General features: G+C 45.6%; 2 protein-coding genes across 2 annotated transcripts; one reads left to right on the top strand and one right to left on the bottom strand.

Annotated features, from left to right (window-relative positions):
- The first annotated feature begins 5,587 nt into the window (after positions 1-5,587).
- Positions 5,588-9,001, top strand: LOC115136464 (zinc finger and SCAN domain-containing protein 4-like). The gene is made up of 3 exons (XM_029672042.2): positions 5,588-6,719; positions 6,830-7,189; positions 7,416-9,001. Exons 1-3 carry the CDS (start codon positions 6,146-6,148, stop codon positions 7,994-7,996), a joined length of 1,515 nt encoding a protein of 504 aa, XP_029527902.1. The 5' UTR covers positions 5,588-6,145; the 3' UTR covers positions 7,997-9,001.
- Positions 9,002-13,958: 4,957 nt separating this feature from the next.
- On the bottom strand, positions 13,959-20,207 carry LOC115135840 (uncharacterized). The gene is made up of 3 exons (XM_029670968.2): positions 19,914-20,207; positions 14,993-15,979; positions 13,959-14,877 (listed from the first exon to the last, which is right to left on the bottom strand). The coding sequence occupies exons 2-3, from the start codon at positions 15,968-15,970 to the stop codon at positions 14,866-14,868; spliced, it is 990 nt and encodes a 329-aa protein (XP_029526828.1). The 5' UTR covers positions 15,971-15,979; positions 19,914-20,207; the 3' UTR covers positions 13,959-14,865.
- Positions 20,208-20,385: the final 178 nt, after the last annotated feature.

Here is a 20,385-nt window from a genome sequence, read left to right as displayed (position 1 = left end):
TGCGGATCTCTCCCCAGCATGAGGAGGGCAGGCGTGCAGGAGGTGGAGTCTTGGACAGCGGAGCGGCATGCCATGAGGACCATAGGCAGGTGCTTGTCCCAGTCACGCTGGTGTTTGGAAGAGACGATGGCCAGCTGCTGTCCAAGCGTTTTGTTGAAGCGCTCCACAAGGCCATCACTTTGAGGATGGAGAGGAGTAGTGCGGGTCTTGTGCATACCCAGCCTCTCACACATGGTGGCGAACACACGGGACTCAAAGTTTCTGCCTTGGTCGCTGTGGATGGACTCTGCAGCTCCAAACCTGCTGAACATCCCCGCTGTCAGGGCGTCCGACGATGGTCTCTGCCTCCTGGTCAGGCAGAGCATAGGCCTCGGGCCATTTTGTGAAATAGTCCATGGCCGTGAGCACCCAGCGGTTTCCACTGTCTGTGGTGGGGAACGGCCCAACTACATCCACTCCCACCCTCTCCATGGGAGCCCCCACTGGGAACTGTTGGAGCTGAGCATGAGAGCGGCCTGGGGGGCCCTTTCTCGCTGTGCAGTTGTCACAGCGGCGACAAAGTCCTCCACATCCCTCTTGTGCTGCCCCCAGTAGAAGCCCTGACGGAGACGGTGCAGTGTTTTTGTGACCCCAAAGTGTCCAGTCCCCACCCCCCCATGAGTACTCTGGAGCACAGCCTCCCGCAATGCTTTTGGGACCACCACCTGCCACCTCTCCTCTCCCGTAGCTGACTCCTTCCATGCCCGCTGTAGCACGCCATCAGCCAGCCGCAGTCTCTCAAACTTCGACCACAACCCTTTGGTCGCGAGTGAGAGCGCTGTCACCTCTTCCCATGGTGGCCTCACCTGCGCCTCTACCCACTGTAGCACTGGCTGTAGGTCTGTGTCCCGTCCCTGCTGCTGCCGCCATTCAGCCACGCCGACAGTCTGCAGCTCACAGCAGACAGGCCCGCTCGCCCGACACACTGTGGCACAGACACCCTCCTCTGCCCGCAGCTCTCTCTCCCGTCCCTCTCTCCGTTCACAGTGGCGGCAGCCGTCTGCAGTACAGGGCCGACGGGACATGACGTCGGCGTTGGAGTGGCGTGCCCCTGCCCTGTGCACCACCGTGAAGTCATACGGCTGAAGCTCCTCCAACCAGCGTGCCACCTGCCCCTCTGGCTCTCTGAAAGACATGAGCCACTGGAGAGCAGAGTGGTCAGTCCTTACAGTAAAGGGCAGACCACCCAGGTAGTACTTGAAGTGTTTGACGGAAGCCACAACAGCCAAGAGCTCCCGCCGGGTGACACAGTAGCGGCGCTCATGTTTGTCAAATGTTTTGCTGAAGTACGCCACCACTCTCTCCCCTCTGGCCCCACCTGGGCCAGCACCCCACCCATGCCCACATTGCTCGCGTCTGTGTCCAGGATAAAGGGCAAGGTGAGGTCAGGGGGGCGAGCACGGGGCCTCGATCAGTGCACATTTGAGGGTGTTGAACGCCTCCTCACACTCCACTGTCCAAGTGAAAGCCTTGTCCTTCGGCAGCAGGCGGTTCAGTGGAGCAGCAACGCTTGAGAAGCCCCGTACAAACCTCCTGTAGTACGAGGCCAGGCCCAGGAAGCTCTTCAGCTGACGCTGGTCGGTGGGGGTGGGCCAGTCTCTGACAGCCCCTACCTTGTCCTCCATGGTGCTGATCCCCTCCTTCCCCACTCGGTGGCCCAAGAAGGACACCTCTCTCCTCATGAAGTGGCACTTCTCGGGGTGGAGCTTCAGACCTGCGGCAGCCACCCTCTCCAGCACACGCCGTAGCGCCCAGGGCTGACTGGAAGGAGCTGCCATGGGCCAGGATGTCATCGAGGTATACCAGACACTGCTGTCGGGGATGCCATCCAGCACCCTGTCCATCAAACGCTCAAAAGTAGCTGGAGCGTTGCACAGGCCAAAGCACAGGACCTTGAACTGCCAGTGTCCTCTGTTAGTGGAGAACGCAGTTTTGGCTCTGGCCTCTGGGGAGAGGGGCACCTGCCAGTAGCCGCTGCGGAGGTCTAGTGAGGAGAACCAGGAGGACCCCTAACCAGGTCCAGCGACTCATCGATACGTGGTATGGGGTATGAGTCCTTCCTGGTTACCTCATTCAGCCGCCTGTAGTCCGCACAGAACCTCAGCTTGCCCCCCTTCTTCGGAACCATGACGACTGGCGCCGCCCAGGGGCTGTCTGAGGGCTCAATGAAGTCTGCCCGCTGCATCTCCAACACAGCCTTGTCTGCCGCCTCCTGGCGTGCCAGCGGGATACGGCGGGGACGCATCTTGATGGGTCGAGCATCACCTGTGTCGATCTCATGCTGCACCAGATGGGTCTGACCCACCTCTTCCTCACTCAACGCAAAGCTGTCTCTGAATTCAAACAGCAACTGCCACAGCCGTTCCTGCTGCTCGGGTCAAGACCAACACAGTTCCTCTCCCATATCTCCCTCACTGCAGACAGTGTCCTCTCCTCTCCCGTCTGGGGTAGCTGGGCTGGGGGTGCGGCCCGGGCTCACAGAGGGCTGTGTCATGGAGGTAGCTGGGGAATGTAACACACCGCCGTAGGTGACAGGGGACTGGGGAAAAGTCACACACAGCTGTGGGGGGGGGCGCAGCCATGAGTCTCTGCTGCTTTAACTGTTGGAGTAAAGGGTTTGTTGGGTTGAGTGAAAGTGACATTAGGGGGGGCCATGGTGACTTCCGTGCCCCTATTTAGGTCTAACTGGCAGCCTGTGCTCCTAAGAAAGTCCAACCCCAGGATACAAGGGTCCTGCACAGCCGCCACCCACACAGGATGACGCACAGTCCTGCCCCCTACTGTCAGAGTCATTATTCCCTTCCCTTTCATGGGTGCCAGCTCACCTGTGACTGTGCGGAGCTGCACAGTTGTAGGCTCACACTGAGTCCAACCTGGCACAATATCTGGCCTCACCAGGGTTACTGTGGACCCAGTGTCCACCAGGGCGGAGCAGGGCACCCCCTCCACAGTGACAGGGACATGACAAAAGTCCCCAACACAGGTCCGGCCCACCACAACAACAGGCTCCATCCGCTTGCCCTCGTCTGCTTCTGGGGAAGTGGAGCCTTGCTTCCCGTCTGTGCCGGTGGGCTCCTCCTGAAGATGATGGTGGTTGGGATAGAAAGCCAGGGGTCCGCACTATCCGGTCTATGCGGACCCCGAGCCGTTTCCCTGAGCTCTGGGGGACATGGGGCAATCTCGGCGCAGATGGCCTGGCTGGCCACAACCCCAGCAGACCCTGGGACCCAAGCAGGCTTTTCCGGCTCCGGGCTGCTCTGCCCCCCAGCTCGCACAGAGGGTGTGTCTCCCTGCACCCCCACCAAAGCCCCAGCTGAAGCCCCAGCCCACACCAGCTCCCTCTCCAAAGCCATCTCCAAGGCTGTCTGCAATGACTCAGGATGAGCCAGCTGGGTCTGTATGCGCAGCTCCGTAGGGGAGAGCGCCTGTATGAATTGGTCCCGTGCTAGCTCGCTCTGCACGGAGGGGGGCATGTGAGCATATGCCCGCCGAGAGAGGCTCTCAATGTCATTAGCTAGCACCCGTAGAGTCTCTCCAGGCTGCCTGCGTCTATTCCTCAGTTCGGAGCGCAGTAGCCCGGGCTGTACACACTGTCCATAGCGCCTCCTCAGTGCTCCCACTAGAGCACCATAATCATGCCTGTCCTCGGGGCTAATCAATATCAAACAGGCCAGAGCTTCATCCGTGAGGCATAAAGCCAACTGCAGTGCCCTTTCTTCATCCGACCACCCCTAAAATGAGCTAACAGTTCAAACTGAGCATGAAAAGCTTCCCAATCCGCCTTACCGGAATACTTCGGGGTCTTAACAGATACGGACGCAGCCGGGAACTGGGCGCCGCCATGTTTGTTTACATCCTGAGCCCCAGATTCCTCGTCACGCCGCGTCGACGCCGCCACTTCGGTCCGCCCACCAGAATCCGCGAAATACACTCGACGAAGCACTCATGCCCGCTTCAGCGGCCATCACTCTAACGTCCTCCCTCAAGCGGCCTCTGCGCTCCGACGCCCTGGCGATCTCCTCAGACAGAACCCCGACGTCCATTCACACGCACCTCCTTGGCCATAATCGTCCCCTACCTCCACCTTCACTTTCGGATTCCCTCGAAGCATTTTCAATCCCGTTCTCACCTACGGTAGCTAGCCACATAAGTCAGCTAGCTAGCTGGCTAACTTGTATCAACGTTTTTACTTCTGACACCAATGTAATGACCTGACTAGATCATAAATGAACAATTGTCCAGACAGAGGCTTGAGTTTGCGAATTGACGGTTTATTGAACCAACACAGGCTACTGTTTGGGCCGTAGCACACGCCAAATAGATGACAGATAACCCACAAGCCAATCGTGACCTTCTCTTGTGAAGCCCAGACGTAAGAGAGAGAGAACAAAGGCTGAACCTGGTCTTAACTTGCCAATGCCCAACCCCCCTCCACGCCACTCCGCCAACCACCAGGATGCCCGGCATCAGAACATTCCAGGCATTCCCGTGATTGGCAGATAGCAGGTTGATTGACATGTCGGACCCCGCGAACACCGGGTACTGGTCAGTACAACACAACCACCTCCTAGCCTAGCACATAACACACAGCTGTCTGTGCGGGTCGCTACAATTATATGAAGAGGGCCTTGGTCCTCCTTTCTTTTTGATGACCAATTCACCCCTTTTACCAAAGAGCACCTTCTGTCTACCAAAATGTACTATTGGGAACCTTAGTAGCACTTCGCTTCCTCTTCTTTCTACTAGACCATACTGGGGTTTGAGAAGTCAATGGGAGTGAAAAATGTATCCTAAATTGTACATTTTCTCGAATTCTAAGACACAATCTACATTTGAGTCAATGTCTTATTAAAGGAAAATTCCATCCCAAAACTATCTTTTGGTATTTGTTTCATTAGTCCATTGTTAATATTGTCCCAAAATGTTTTGCATGTCAGCAATCAAGTTTAAGAGATCTCACTTTCTAAATACAGAAATAGAGTCGGCTGTATTCCATACTGGTTGTATTTCTGTATTTAGAAAGTTATATATCTTGAAAACTTAGTTACAAACTCACACGTTTGAATTTCCATCAAAAACAACTTTTTAGTGAAGTAATGCCTTTGATTTGATGGCCTGCACATGCACAGTTCGGTAAAACATAACCATTAGGCCCAATGACGTCTTTCTGTGCATGAGTTTAGCTAGCATGTTGCCATGACATCGCTTACAAGCATGTTCGGGGATTTCTATTGGAAAAACTGTTTCTGTATAGGCTCTTTGACCAGCACCGTGGTCAGCTCTAAATGACCTGTGTTGTTGTGTGGCTAACAAAGGCATAAGACATTATGTATATATTTTTTTTTTAAATCATACGCCCTTTAAAAGAGCATTAATTCTTCATTTGTTTAACTCTTTCCCCACAATGATCAAAACAATAATGGTTTACTCACTAATTTGTCAGTAGTCATCATTTCAAAAAGGGAAGGAAGGAAGGATGCATTTGGCGAACACGTATTTGAACAGGGCCATTTGATGTGAAATAGACGGCCAAGTAAGACTCAGCCCAGAGTTTAACATTTGCGTTTGTTTTTCACATGACTTGATAAACACATAACATTAATCGTGTATATTCTAAATTCGGAGTTTCTATTAAACGAATTATAGTTACATGATCTATTATTTATCCGCTTGAAAGATATTGCTGTTGCAGTCTACAATTTGAAGGTACAGACACCGGTTGGCCCTAACCGCAAACAGGAAGAAACTTCCGCTTAGAGTCGAGGAAAGATACGAAATGGAAAGCGTGCAATAATTATTTAAACGTAACTTGAAATGATAGTCACAAAAGAATGTGAAACTAAGTGTTAGGTACAGTCTAAACGCTTTACTCGCTAGGTAAGTAAAGTGAACAAAGCGAAGGGACAGCGTTTAGGCAAGGAGTGATTATAGTGAGTACACTCCCTGCCAGATAGAGCTGCTTATTATGCAGGCCTATGTAACTAGCCAAGCTAACACACTTAGGGACTAGTTCGCTTGTTTACCTGGTTTGAAAACATCTCTGGACATCAGTATTTTTCATAAGTAATGACTTCGGAGGTCAGAATTTGACGAGGGTAACACGAACATGTCGGCAAACGTGAGTCCTCCAAACACTGCTTTAGTCGCGGAATTATCTTTCTCGTTTCAAGATGAATTGACTGCTACTATTCAAAATGCACTAGGAGTAGCAGTGGAGATAGCGGTGGTTGAGATTACAAAACTAGTCGGCCAAGTGTTGAGGGACGTGCGGGATCAAATGCACGAGACGCTGCGGGACAATAAGTCCTTAAAGTTTCGCTTGCAAGCAGCCGAACTTGAAATATGTGCAGCGCGAGGAGAGGAGCGTCAAGTACAATCAATAATAGGGGAAAAAAACAGCACCAATAGCAGAATCCAACATGTTCATCAGCAGCTGAATTCTCTAAACGTCTCACAAAATAAAATAAAATCAGGAAGCGAAGGAGAGCACAGAGTTCTTGAATCCAATCAGTCTCTTGGTACAACAAATGTTGGGGATAGGTATGAAGAATTTGAATCAGAAGTTGTTGATAACCCTGCATTTCTTAACGAGTCGTTTTGTGAGATCCGTGAGGATGGTAGGGTGTGCACTCAAGATATTAAACCGGATTTTTTTACTTTAAATCAGGAAGATGAAGCTGGTAAGTTGGGACTGTCACTCACTACTATTGATTTACATGTCAAATGTTCTGTAACTTATTATTTCAGCAAAGCTATAATGCATGTTATCTATGTAAATATTTATTCACAGGGACTAAAGAAGAAGTTGTCTCAAACATGTACTCAGACAACCATGAAGATTTTAACCGAGCGTGCACAGAGCCAACCACGGGACATGATACATCAAGAGCCCATGCTGACGGCCATCCCTTCCCTGACGGTACCATGAAGGATGCAGATGTGAAGTGTCTGGTTGAGGTGAAGGTGGAGTCTGTAGACCTGGGAAGCAGTAGGAACTGTGGTCCCAATACTGGAGGGGGAGAAGAGGACTACTGTCCAGACGGTCTCTCCTTGGCTCAAACCAGGCTGCTGGAGGATTGGAGGCCAGCGGCACTGCAGCTCCCACTCAGTGAACCAGACTCATTCACCCCCTCCACCAGCCACTCTCTATGTAAGTCCCGCACTAAGAACCAGTTTCCTGCATACAAATTAAGCCTAGTCCTGGACTGAAAAAGCTATTTCAATAGAATGTTTAGTCCCGGACTAGCCTTAAGTTGTCTAGGACCCCAGCCCAAGTAGTTCTGTAGTAAATTGGTTTTGATCTCATGTCAGTGATGATGATGATATAATTTCAAGTGGTTAGTGGTTGATTCATTTTCTCTTCTTTGACTTTGAAGCGGACTCCCCCATCTTCACCCCAAACATACCAGACTTGGACATCCTATCGTCTTCTTCAGCTACAGGTCTCCATGCAGGCTTTGGTAAACAACAGCAGTACCCACCCAGAGAGACTGCTGGGGCTTCCACCTCTCACTCACACCAGATGTACAGCCCTCAGACAGGTGAAGTGAACAACATGGCTGCAGCACAGCACATCTGCAAGATCTGTGGAGAGAAGTTCCATCTGTCTGAGGAGCTGCGGCGACATCGTAGTCTTATTCACCCAAAGGATATGAACAAGCTCCCCAAGCGCAACCTCTACCCCCCTGGGCGGAGCCCGTACCACTGCTCCCTGTGTGGTCGAGACTTCAACCGCATGGAGCACCTGAAGATCCATCAGCGTATTCATACTGGAGAGAGGCCTTATGCCTGCACCGTGTGCAATGCACGCTTCCGTCACTCTTGGGCTCTCACAAGACACTTCCGTATTCACACAGGAGAGAAGCCCTACACTTGCAGCCAGTGTGGCAAGACTTTCCGAAACTGTGGGGGTCTGCGCTTTCACCAACGTACTCACTCAATGGGAGGGCTCGGCTGATAAGGCCTTCATGATCGACTGTAAAGGATGGAAAGACAGGGAGCAAGAAATGCACTGGGGATATATGCAGAGGGGGAAACATTTACTGTTATCAAATTTTTACATGCACTGAATACAACAGGTATACCTTACAGTGAAATGCTTACTTGCAAGCCCTTAACCAACAATTCGGTTAAGAAAAATGTGTTAAGTAAAAAATGGTTAAAAATACAAAATAATTAAAGAGCAGCAGTAAAATAACAGTAGCAAGGCTATATACAGGGGGTACCGGTACAGAGTCAATGTGCGGGGGCACGGGTTAGTCGAGGTAATATGTATATATGTAGGTAGAGTGACTATGCATAGATAATAAGCAGAGAGTAGCAGCAGTGGAGGAGGGGGGTAGACCTTTGATTAGCTATTCTGGAGTCTTATGGTTTGGGGGTAGAATCTGTTAAGCCTTTTTGACCTAGACTTTGCTCTCCGGTACCGCTTGCCATGCGGTAGCAGAGAGAACATTAGGGTGGTTGGAGTCTGACCATTTTTAGGGCCTTCCTCTGACAACGCCTGGTATAGAGGTCCTGGATGGCAGGAAGCTTGGCCCCAGTGATGTACTGGGTCGTATGCACTACCCTCTGTAGTGCCTTGTGGTCAGAGGCTGAGCAGTTGCCATACCAGGCAGTGATGCAACCAGGATGCTCTCGATGATGTAGCTCTTATGTGTTAAAGCTTACTGTAAATGTTAATACATTTATCCTGTGTTTTACTGGAAGGAACATAAATAATTGGAGTCAAAGGAGGCAGAACTTTGTGTGGAGCACAGTTGTTAGTCCGGTTCATTCAAGGTGAGATGAGATGGATCATTGATGTAGACTAATGTAGGGCTTGAAATATCCTGTTAAATGACAGTCTATTCCCAGACACATGAAATCAACTGGTGTTGTACTATGGCCTCGCTTATTTTACTGTAATGAAGGAGTCCCATGGAGATTGACATATTTATGTATTAATACATCACAAAACAGATTTTGTATCCTTTGTCTTTATTATCTCATGCTAGATGTATTCTGTCAAAACAAATCAGACATTTCTTTGGGATTTCCCAAACTCTGTCCTGCCCCCCACCCCCCTTCCAGGTGCACATTTTGTTTTTTTGCCCAATCACTACACAGCTGATTCAAGTAATCAAAGATTGATAATGAGTTGGTTATTTTAATGTGTAATGCTAGGGCAAAAACCAAAACGTGCACCCATGAGGGGTCCCAGGACCAACTTTAGGAAACCCGGATTACTGCAATCTACTGTACTGATCTGGGAGTTCCTCAATGATTCAGCTTTAGTTGAGGATCTAAATGCCTCAGCATGTATATGGAAAAGGTCTCCTCCCTAGTTTTAATCTAAGGTCAGGAGAATTATAGGATCCAGCTATACCACCACCAGTGGAGACTCCTCAGAGGAGGAAAAATGGCAAAACATTTAAACTTATTTTCTTTAGACATAACTATACTAAATATATTAATGTCACCAAATAATTGATAACACTTTTTTTGCAATGAAGGTAGCCTCAACAGCACTCTTTAGGGTAGCACCATGGTGTTGGCAGAGGACAGATAGGTTCCGTCCTCTGGGTACAGTGACTTCAATACAAACCTAGGAGGCTCATAGTTCTCACCCCCTTCCATAGACTTACACAGTAATTATGACAAGTTCCAGAGGACGTCCTCCAACATGTTGTCCACCCAATCATAGGATCAGATAATGAATCTAGTAGTGAAAGCATAAGCTACAACTAGCTAGCACTGCAGTGCAAAAAATGTGGTGAGTAGTTGACTTGAGAGAGAACGACAATAGTTTTAACAGTTTTGAACAAATTATAACAAGTTATTATTATTCTCAAAGAAACTGCCTTCACGGCCCGGGTATTCAGCCAGTCAGCGGGCCACCACTGATCCACCTTGGAATATCGCCATTCTTTCTGTGATGGAAAAAGTACCCAACTGTCATACTTAAGTAAAAGTAAAGATACTGTGGCTTAATAGAATATGACTCAAGTAAAAGTGGAAGTCACACAGTAAAATACTACTTAAGTATACTTAAAACCAAATACTTTTACTAAAGTATCAAAAGTAAATATAATTGCTGAAATATACTTTAAGTACCCACAGTAAAAGTATAAATCATTTCAAATTCCTTATATTAAGCAACCCAGATGGGACACAGGCCCCCTCAGATTTGTCCTGTACATTTTTTATTTACATTTGTTTTTCTGTAATACTTCTTGTCCTCTGTAATACTACTAGCCAATTTTATGAAGTTAGCTTTAGCTAGCCCAGATAGGTTACCAATCACCTTACCTCATAACTAGCTAGCAAGAAGCCAATTCAGGCTATTAATCAAGTTGGAGTAGCTAGTTTGTCGAACTATCTTAGCTTGCATGCCTGTTGGCAAGGTGGTACAGTGCATTCGGAAAGTATTCAGACCCCTTGACTTTTTCCACATTTTGTTAGGTTACAGCCTTATTCTAAAATTGATTAAATAAATACAAAATTCCTCATCTACACACAATACCCCATAATGACAAAGCGAAAACAGGTTTTTAGTAATTTTGGCAAATGTATTAAATATAAAAACTGAAATAACTTATTTACATAAGTATTCAGAACTTTTGCTATGAGACTCGAAATTGAGCTCCGGTGCATCCTGTTTCCATTGATCATTCTTGAGCTGTCCACTTGTGGTAAATTAAATTGATTGGAGATGATTTGGAAAGGCACACACCTGTCTATATAAATTCCCACTGTTGACAGTGCATGTCAGAGCAAAAACAAGCCATGAGGCTGAAGGAATTGTCTGTATAGCTCCTAGACAGGATTGTGTTGAGACACAGATCTGGGGAAGGGTACCAAAACATTTCTGCAGCATTGAAAGTCCCCAAGAATACAGTGGCCTCCATTCTTAAATGGGAGGAATTTGGAACCACCAAGACTCTTCCTAGAGCTGGCTGCCCGGCCAAACTGAGCAATCGGGGGAGAAGGGCCTTGGTCAGGGAGGTTACCAAGAACCTGATGGTCACTCTGACAGACCTCCATAGTTCCTCTGTGGAGATGGGAGAACCTTCCAGAAGGACAACCATCACTGCAGCACTCCATCAATCAGGCCTTCATGGTAGAGTGGCCAGATGGAGACCACTCTTCAGTAAAAGTCACATAACAGCCCTTATGGTGTTTGCCAAAAGGCAACTAAAGACTCTCGGACCATGAGAAACAAGATTCTCTGGTCTGATGAAACCAAGATTGAACTCTTTGGCTTGAATGCCAAGCATCACGTCTGGAGGGAACCTGGCACCAACCCAACTGTGAAGCATGGTGGTGGCAGCATCAGGATCGAGGGAAAGATGAACGGAACAAAATACAGAAAGATACTTGATGAAAACCTGCTCCAGAGCGCTCAGGACCTCAGACTGGAGTGAAGGTTCACCTTCCAACATGACAATGACCCTAAGAACACAGCCAACACAATGCACGAGTGGCTTCGGGACAAGTCCCTGAATGTCCTTGAGGGGCCCAGCCAGAGCCCGGACTTGAACTCTATCGAACATCTCTGGAGACCTGAAAATAGCTGTGCTGCGACACTCCCCATCCAACCTGACAGAGCTTGAGAGGATCTGCAGAGAAGAATGGGAGAAACTCTCCAAATACAGGTGTGCCAAGGTTGTAGTCTCATACCCAAGAAGACTCGAGGCTGTAATTGCTGCCAAATGTACTTTGTGTTTCAACAAAGTACTGAGTAAAGGGTCTGAATACTTATGTAAATGTAATATTTCAGTTGTTGTTGTTTTTTTAACTTCCAAAAACGTCAAACTTTTGCTTTGTCATTATTGGGTATTGTATGTAGATTGATGAGGTTAAAAAACAAAACAAATTAATGCATTTTAGAATAAGGCTGTAATGTAAACAAAATGGGGGGGAAAGTCGAGGAGTCTTAATAACTTACGAATGCACTGTATAATTTAGAAAAGCAAGCAAAATCTAAATGTACTGAATAAGACTTGCATTCCTTTCAATCGTTTCTTTAAAAAAATAACCATCAGGACAGCAAATGATAGACAGCTCAGATATGCAGAAAAAATAAGTATATATTTTTTTACATAGAATTAAGCATAATGATTATGGCTCTAGATTGCAGGATAAAGCTTTTGCATGTGTTTGAAAAATTCAAAATTCTCCAACTTAAGTACGGGGTCTAACTCCCTTCCAGACCACCCCACCAGCCATCCTCCTGTAGTTTGTGGCTTCAGATTTTGGGTGCATGACGTCCCTGGGCACCATTCTTGTATTTTTCTTGTAAATTTACGGATAGCCAGGGGCACACTCCAACACTCAGACATCATTTACAAACTAAGCATTTGCGTTTAGTGAGTCCCCAAAATCAGAGGCAGTAGGGATGACCATGGATGTTCTCTTGATAAATGTGTGAATTTGGACTTTTTTCTTGTCCTGCTAAGCATTCAAAATGTAATGAAACTTTTGGGTGTCAGGGAAAGTGTATGGAGTAAAAAGTACATTATTTTGTTTAGGAATGTAGTGGAGTAAAACTTGTGAAAAATGATAAATAGTAGAGTACAGATACCCCCCCCCCCCCCCCCAAATAACTTAAGTAGTACTTCAAAGTATTTTTACTTAAGTACTTTATACCACTGCATTATTTAAATGGAAAGTGCCATCCCATATGGAAAAAATACTGTAGTATATTATGATATAAATACTATAGTATTCACTGTCGTGGTTTTGGAGACTTTACTGTAGTATTTACAGTTAACTATAGTATAAATCCTGTATTAAAATAATTGTAGTGCATACTATAGTAATGTAGTATTTTTGCAGTTTGTTGTATACTGTAGTATTTTCTGTAATGATTTACATACTGCAGTATACTGAAGTATTTACTGTAGTGTTTTTGCAGACATTACTGTAGTATTTACTATAGTATTTTTTGTTTTATCTTTGACATAGCAGTGGAAGCGATCTCCTTGAAGAAGCCTACTGGATAAATACTAAAAGAGCACATGTTCTATAACCTGTACAGTGCCTTGCAAAAGTATTCATACCCCTTGGGTTTCTTTAATATTTTACGAGCATTTACTTTAGTTTAAAAAGTTTTGTTTTTGCAGACTAGTGTTTTTGGAAACATTAATGTACTATTTACTATAGTATTCTACAGTATACTACAATATTTACTATAGTATTCTACAGTATGCTACAACATTCTATATGTACTACACATGCTCGAGGGATACTACAGTTTGTAGGATAGTATTCTACAGTTTACTACAAAATGCTATAGTAAGTACTGTAGTATTCCAGTAAACGTAAGTATTTTTTAATGTGGGATGACAGTGATTCCACATTGTTTACATAAAAAACATTTAGCTATGGTCTGGACTGGTTTACTTTACAACTTTTAATGTTATAGGCCTAGATCTTAATCATAGCCATACATCATTATAAATCATTTTGTTATGGGCCTCTCGAGTGGAGTGCTAGCTGTGCCACTAGAGATCCTGGTTCAAGGCCAGGCTCTGTCACAGCCGGCCACAACCGGGAGACCCATGGGGCGGCGCACAATTGGCCCAACGTCGTCTGGGTTAGGGGAGGGATTGTCCGGCAGGAACGGCGCACTAGCGACTCCTGTGGCGGGTCGGGCGCAGTGGACACTGACGCGGTCGCCAGGTGTACGGTGTTTCCTCTGACACATTGGTGCGGCTGGCTTCAGGGTTAAGTGGGCATTGTGTCAAGAAGCAGTGCGGCTTGGTTGGGTTGTGTTTCGGAGGACGCTTGGCTCTCGATCTTCGCCTCTCGCGAGTCTGTACGGAAGGAGCAGCGATAAGACAAGACTGTTGGATACCATGAAATTGGGGAGAAAACAGGGTACATTAACAAAAATAATAATAAAGGATGAGCTCTAAATAATCATGGTTGTTTTCTTGGGAATTTCTAGATGACGCTGTAGTGTATAGTATGTACTGAAAAGAATGTGACACTTGTAAGTGTAAAGCATTTGTTGGAGATGTAAAGTAGAGTAATCTTTACTAGAAAATCTTTAATGCACACAGAATTGAAAACAAAGTTTAAAGTTATTTCTAGACAATACAATCAATAATATATATATAATTGTCATTGTAAAAAAGAAACATTAAAATACAAAGCATAAAAACATTAGATAAGAAATTATAAAGAAGCAAGTGTTGTTTCACAGCATAAGCCAAATGTTAAAGGTTTTATAGGCACCCAAATCTAGATAATTATGTTGAAATATTAGAACAGGCAGTCATCTCCAGTGAACAAGGTGCTGATACCCCCACTTATTCATGTTTCTGCCAAAAACAGCTTGGAAACAGGAAAACATTGGCATCCCTTTTAAGGAATATAAATGAAAGCCTCATTCTCAACTACAGTAATACAAAAATGTATGCACTACAATGCATTTCAATCTAATTCCTGACATTTTAATTTAAACAACATCAAATGGCTAATTTCCTTGTTATATCTCATCTAATGTGTACAACTTCCTGGCAAATTAACCCATTGGTAAATAAGGAGTTGTAAGACCACCAAGAGCCACTGCAGGTCTGTCTTTCACATTGAGAGCTTAATTCCTAGACTGAATTATGAATGAAGCCCTTCGCTAAAGTGGTTTGTTTGTAGTCAGTCACTTAGGTCATCAAGATAAACACTGAACACTCAAAACAACCTCAGTGGAACTCTTATCAGGTGACCAATCATTTGTGGAGAAGCCTGCCCTAGTCCACGCCTGTGTAGCAAGTACTGAAGTAGATGCACAGTTTTTAAGATGTTCATTGTTGTCAGCTGTACATTTCCTTGGTCAAGACATCAATGAGGCTTCTGAAATTATATGACAAACATGAGACAAGATTCATCATTTTTTGATACATAATTTGATCAGTTAAAGAAGGATTTGTCACATATCCAGAAAATGTTCAGGGTACTACAGACTCACCTTTTCTCTGTGACTCTTCTGGTGGATCTGCAATTCCTCTGGATCTGAAAACATCTTTTGGCAAAAGGGGCAGACAGACTCTGGGATGGTTCTCCAAAACCCTTGTCCTAGGTCAGGAGAGTCACTTAGCTTTACTTGGGCCTCTTGATGACTTTGTGTAATTTTTTTTAAGTCTGCATGCCATTCATCATCACCAGCTGACTTCCTATTGCTCTGATGGAGTGGTCCCGCTCCTCTGACACGCTTCATTCCAGCAACCCAAGATTTGGGATTAGAGAACTTTTGAGACAGCTGATCTGAACACACCACGTTATGGCGAACCTCTTCCCCCTGTGAGCTTAATGCAGGCCTGGATCCGGGTGGACTGCTCAAGAGCAGCTGAAGCCGCTGAGGCTTATGGGATGCCTTGTTTGAGGAGGTCACACACTGGATGGAGCCGGAGTCAGGACCAGGAAAGGGGAAAGCAGTATACTCGTCCTGCTTGTAAGCCGATGCTGAACCATCTCCCTGTATTGTCCGGTTCCCCCTCACAGAGCTGGGCTGAGAGTTGGTGGATCCAGGTCCCCCTGTCACCCCACACCCTGACCTGGCCAACCCCGAGCTCCAGCTCTCCAGAGGCGGCACAGACAGCTGCTGGATGCAGTGGTGCAGAGAGGGATAATCTACATACCGAAACTTGGGAACCTTCTCCTTGGAAGTGACAGGGGTGTGTCCTCCAGAGGGTCTTCCCAGAGCCAGGGGAAAGCCCTCCAGCCAGCTGTCCAGGGGTGGCACTGTGAGCTGCTGGATGCACTGGTGTAGCGAAGGGAAGTCCACGTACTTGAATCTGGGCAATTTGAGGGGCACTTCAGAGAGGTCCTCTTTTTTAACCCTGATGGGAATGGTAGGCTGTTCCTCCTCTCTCACCCTACGGGTCTCTGTGTCTGGCTCAGTTTTGACCACTAAGGGCACTGTAGGGGGAAGTCTCCTGTCCTCCATGGCTGGCCTCTGAAAACACACCAAACACAGTTAAATATAACATTTTGGTTAACCCCCAATTGGTAAAACCAGGCTTCAAATATCGGAAACCATTTCCAAATATATCCAGTAATGTTATTGTGGCAGAGGTTGTTCTACTGGAGGTTGCTGGAGGTTGTTCTACTGGAGGTTGTTGGAGGTTGTTCTACTTTGCTTAAATGTATTTCCTGCTTTTCTGCCTAAGATGTGTCAATCAAATACATGTAAATTCACAGCTGTTTGTATTTTTCCTCACTTAGAATCGCATGTCCTGTCCAGTTCCTCTCTGCTAAGCAACATATTATTAAGTATGCTGTCCTGACCTGACCACAATAATTAGTTTAGGGGTTTTCTCTTCTCAGAAATAGCCATAAGCAGCTGTATAGTACAGATATACACTGAGTGCACAAAACATTAAGGACACCTGCTCTTTCCATGACATAGACTGACCAGGTGAATCCAGGTGAAAGCTATGATCCCTTATTGAACAGACGTCATCAGAGCACGCAACAGTACAGTGTACTGCCTACACTCGGTTTGTTGTTTTTATGAAATCACTTAAATTAAATAGTTTTCAATAATAGCTCAAGTTTTTGTATTGCTACTGATTCGTGACGCGGTTGGGACCACAAGTTTGTGTCCCGGATTCCTGTTAAGTAGCAGTTAGCTGCTAGTCATCATGAAAATGGAGCAGTGCTAGCCATCATGAAAATGGAGCAGTGCTAGCCATCATGAAAATGGAGCAGTGCTAGCCATCATGAAAATGGAGCAGTGCTAGCCATCATGAAAATGGAGCAGTGCTAGCCATCATGAAAATGGAGCAGTGCTAGCCATCATGAAAATGGAGCAGTGCTAGCCATCATGAAAATGGAGCAGTGCTAGCCATCATGAAAATGGAGCAGTGCTAGCCCACAGGTGTTTTTATCCACCGCTGGGCATAAAGACTTAAGGTATGAGATGAGATTTCCACACAATCACAAGATGAAGATACGGTGGAACTGGAAACTGGACAGGGATTTGTCTCCCCTAAATGCACCACCATCAAGCATCTTAGGGAAGAGATTATCTGGCTGTTAGCTCAGCTCGAGAACAGGAAAACCTGCTTTCTAAGTACACCGACCTTGCTGTAACCCAGGCAAACCAAATCTCAGTTTAAAATTCCTCCTATAGCAAAGCTGTTGAAGAGTCGGCGGCGTTGATCTGTCCCAATCCAACGGACAGACGTTAGGCTCAACTCCATGGCCCATGGGAGACAGGACACTCGCAAGGCGTAGGAGATCGGGGAGGCAGTCTGGCCACCCGTCTGTCCAAGAAGATCCGATCCAGCTATCAAACAGCTTTGCCCCACTTCAGACGGACCTACGAGCCCCGGGAGTCAGCAGGTAATCCATCGGATTCTATCACTACCCCCATCGTTGTGGGCAGCCCGATGGTGAGAGATTTTGGCCTGCCTATGGTCTGTGGACCGACCAAGGTCCACTGTTACCCAGGAGCCCATGTCCATGACATCAAATCTCTCCTGCCCACGGTTCTGGTCAACTACTCCAATATTGACACCATCCTCACTCACATAGGTTTTAAGAACCTTCGCTTTAGGCGATTTGAGGAACTGAGGGAGGACCACAATTTTTTTTAAAGACCCTTGTTAGCGCAGGGAAGATAATAGTTAACTCTGGCCCCCTCCTGTTCTCCTGTTTTTTAGTCAAAAACGAAAAATCCTGCCCCCTACACTCAAGAAGTTAAGAAATGCTATCTTACCACTGAAGATCTTACCTCCACAGATTTCATTGAGTGTATGTATGAGCAATACTCCATCATCTATTCTGCCTTCCTCTTTTGATAATTTAGTAGATCATATTAATAGAAAATTAAGGACAACCATTGATGCTACAGCTCCAGTAAAGTTGAAAAAGGCCACATTCAAACGGAGAGCCCCTGGGATGAGTGAGGAAACTCATAGATTAAAGGGAAATTGCAGAATAGCAGAAGTGAAGGAAATCAAAGTTGCAGGTCTATTATGATATTCTGAGAGAGCAATAAAGCAATTAGAAATACCAGACGGGCTCATTTTTCTAACTTGATCCCTAATAATCAGAACAATTTGAGTGTGCTCTTCTCGAACATTGATGGCCTGATAAATCCTACCCCTGCAAACTTATGTGAACTTTCTTCCATATGTAAATGTGATGAGTTTGCGGCATATTTCAGAGATAAGATAACAAACATTAGGCTGGGTATCAGTCAAGCAAGACCTAATGAGAAGTTTGACCTGTGCCCTAGCCTACCACGCAAAGGCCCTATGGATTTATTTTCCCTGGTTGAAACAGACATGCTCAGAAAAGTGATATCACAACTTAAACCTTCTACCTGCCTGCTCGATCCTATCCCCACCACCTTCTTTAAAACAGTTTTCAATTGCATATCTGAAGAAATGCAAGCTATTGTTAATCACTCACTTGTTCACAGGCACTTTCCCCACTGCACTAAAAACGTCTATGGTGAACCCTTCTGAAGAAAAGTGCAGAACGACAGATTTTTACCTTGTCGGCTCGGGGATTTGATCTTGCAACCTTTCAGTTACTCGTACAATGCTCTAACCACTAGGCTACCTGCCGCTGTGTTCCATGTCTGAAATGTGCTGTATAAATAAAGCTTAATTTGATATCACTTGTTAAATCCACATCAATTAGTGTAGATGAAGTGGAAGAGACAGGTTAAAGAATGATTTCTAGGCCTTGAGACAATTGAGACAAGGATTGTGTATGTGTGCCATTCAGAGGGTGAATATCAATATTAGGTAGGTGTCCTTAATGTTTTGTACAATCAGTGTACAGTAACTTGACCAGTGTGACCAATATAGGTTGACCAGATGCTGACAACAAGGGTAAAACTTGGTCCAGTTGAAGATGCTGTGTGCTGCTCCTCCAACCCCAGGGAGATAAATGGCTTTGCAGGTATGAAGTTAGGAGGAAAGTAGGTCAGAGGCAGACTGATCACACTGCCAGGGGGCCGAAACAAAAGATCTGTCACACAGCAGCACAATCTATTGGCCTTGCAACAAATGCCAAGCTTGAGCCACGATACTTTTATACAAACCTCACCCTGCTCACTGCAATAAGTATGGCTAGATTCAAGGGAAGACATGGAAGGTTAGACGGAGAAGCTAAACTTGACTACTACATCAAATGTATGCACGCATGACTTTCTAAATGTCATACATATTTAGCATTTTGATTCACAATATATTTGTTCTTTTGTTTCTTTAAAATACTTTGTGTGTTTGTTGCCATCGTCATTAGAGACAGTGAAATAACAGCAATAGGAGGAATCCCAATATAATCTTATATATGCGTGATAACCTACTTATACACAGAAAGATTTGCTCTGGAACGGTGACGAGGGGCGGGGGGAACGCCGTGTTCCATATACACTCGCAAGAGGATTTGGGTCATGCACGGTGGCCTACATTTGGAGGATTTGTTGTCTTCGTTTTTCCCTCCCCACATATATTTGGGCTGGCCCCGCCCTCGTGGGCTCAACAGCACAAAAGTAACTGGACTACAGCAATATCCATATTTGAAACAAAACGGACCCTTACATTTTTATCATTTCCATATCCATTTTATGACATTTATCCTAGATTCGTAGTAGAAATACAATGATACGTCGCAATAACTGTGGAGGCAAACGGTTGCATTATTTCCATATGGATCACAGTCTTTCACTTGTAAATTCATAAATATGCATTTAAAAGTGGGGTCAGGACTGTTTAATTCATACCGACTATGTCCAATGGGCTTTAACGCGAGTTCTAGTGGGCGACTGGCGCATATACACATCAAAACATAGTAAATTGACAAATGTATAATTATTATCAGTACAATAAAATGTGTCTATGCCATGCGTTTCTTTCTCCAAGTTTTACCTTTGGTTATAGGTCTTCCTGGAAATCCGTGAAACGCGGAATGAATCTGATTCTTGGTGATGCTGTGTCCTGCATTGTGTGCAATGAAATAGTGTTGTTACAAGATGCAAATCAACCAGTAGCCTAATTGCTCAGACGTTTCGGTTTTGCCGCAAATCGAATAGAAAAATGACCAAGGCTGGATGGCTGACTCTTTGAGCGTGGTTTTGAAGACACCTGCTACTGGTTAGTTTCAGATTTAAAAAAATAGCTTGATCGTTCGATGTCAATGACAGCTCACCAGTAACAGTTATTAAATGATGTATCTCTAAAAGCCTGTAGCGCTACTGCTACCTTGACTGATAGACTCTCAAACCAATCAGATTTAGTACAGTCAAACCACGCCCACGGAATCCTTATCTAAATAAAACAATGCAGACCAATGTTCAAATTAGTTATAGTTTAATAGGCGGAGCCTTCGCGCTCAAAATAC

This window comes from Oncorhynchus nerka, linkage group LG10 (assembly GCF_034236695.1).
Source record: "Oncorhynchus nerka isolate Pitt River linkage group LG10, Oner_Uvic_2.0, whole genome shotgun sequence".
Lineage (NCBI taxonomy): Eukaryota > Metazoa > Chordata > Actinopteri > Salmoniformes > Salmonidae > Oncorhynchus > Oncorhynchus nerka.
This window is presented reverse-complemented; position numbering and strand designations above follow the sequence as displayed.

Coding starts and splice junctions, on each gene's coding strand:
- LOC115136464 (XM_029672042.2), top strand. CDS start 6,146: ATGTCGGCAAACGTGAGTCCTCCAAACACTGCTTTAGTCGCGGAATTA. Junction 6,720..6,829: donor AAATCAGGAAGATGAAGCTG/GTAAGTTGGGAC, acceptor ATTTATTCACAG/GGACTAAAGAAGAAGTTGTC. Junction 7,190..7,415: donor CTCCACCAGCCACTCTCTAT/GTAAGTCCCGCA, acceptor TTGACTTTGAAG/CGGACTCCCCCATCTTCACC.
- LOC115135840 (XM_029670968.2), bottom strand. CDS start 15,970: ATGGAGGACAGGAGACTTCCCCCTACAGTGCCCTTAGTGGTCAAAACT.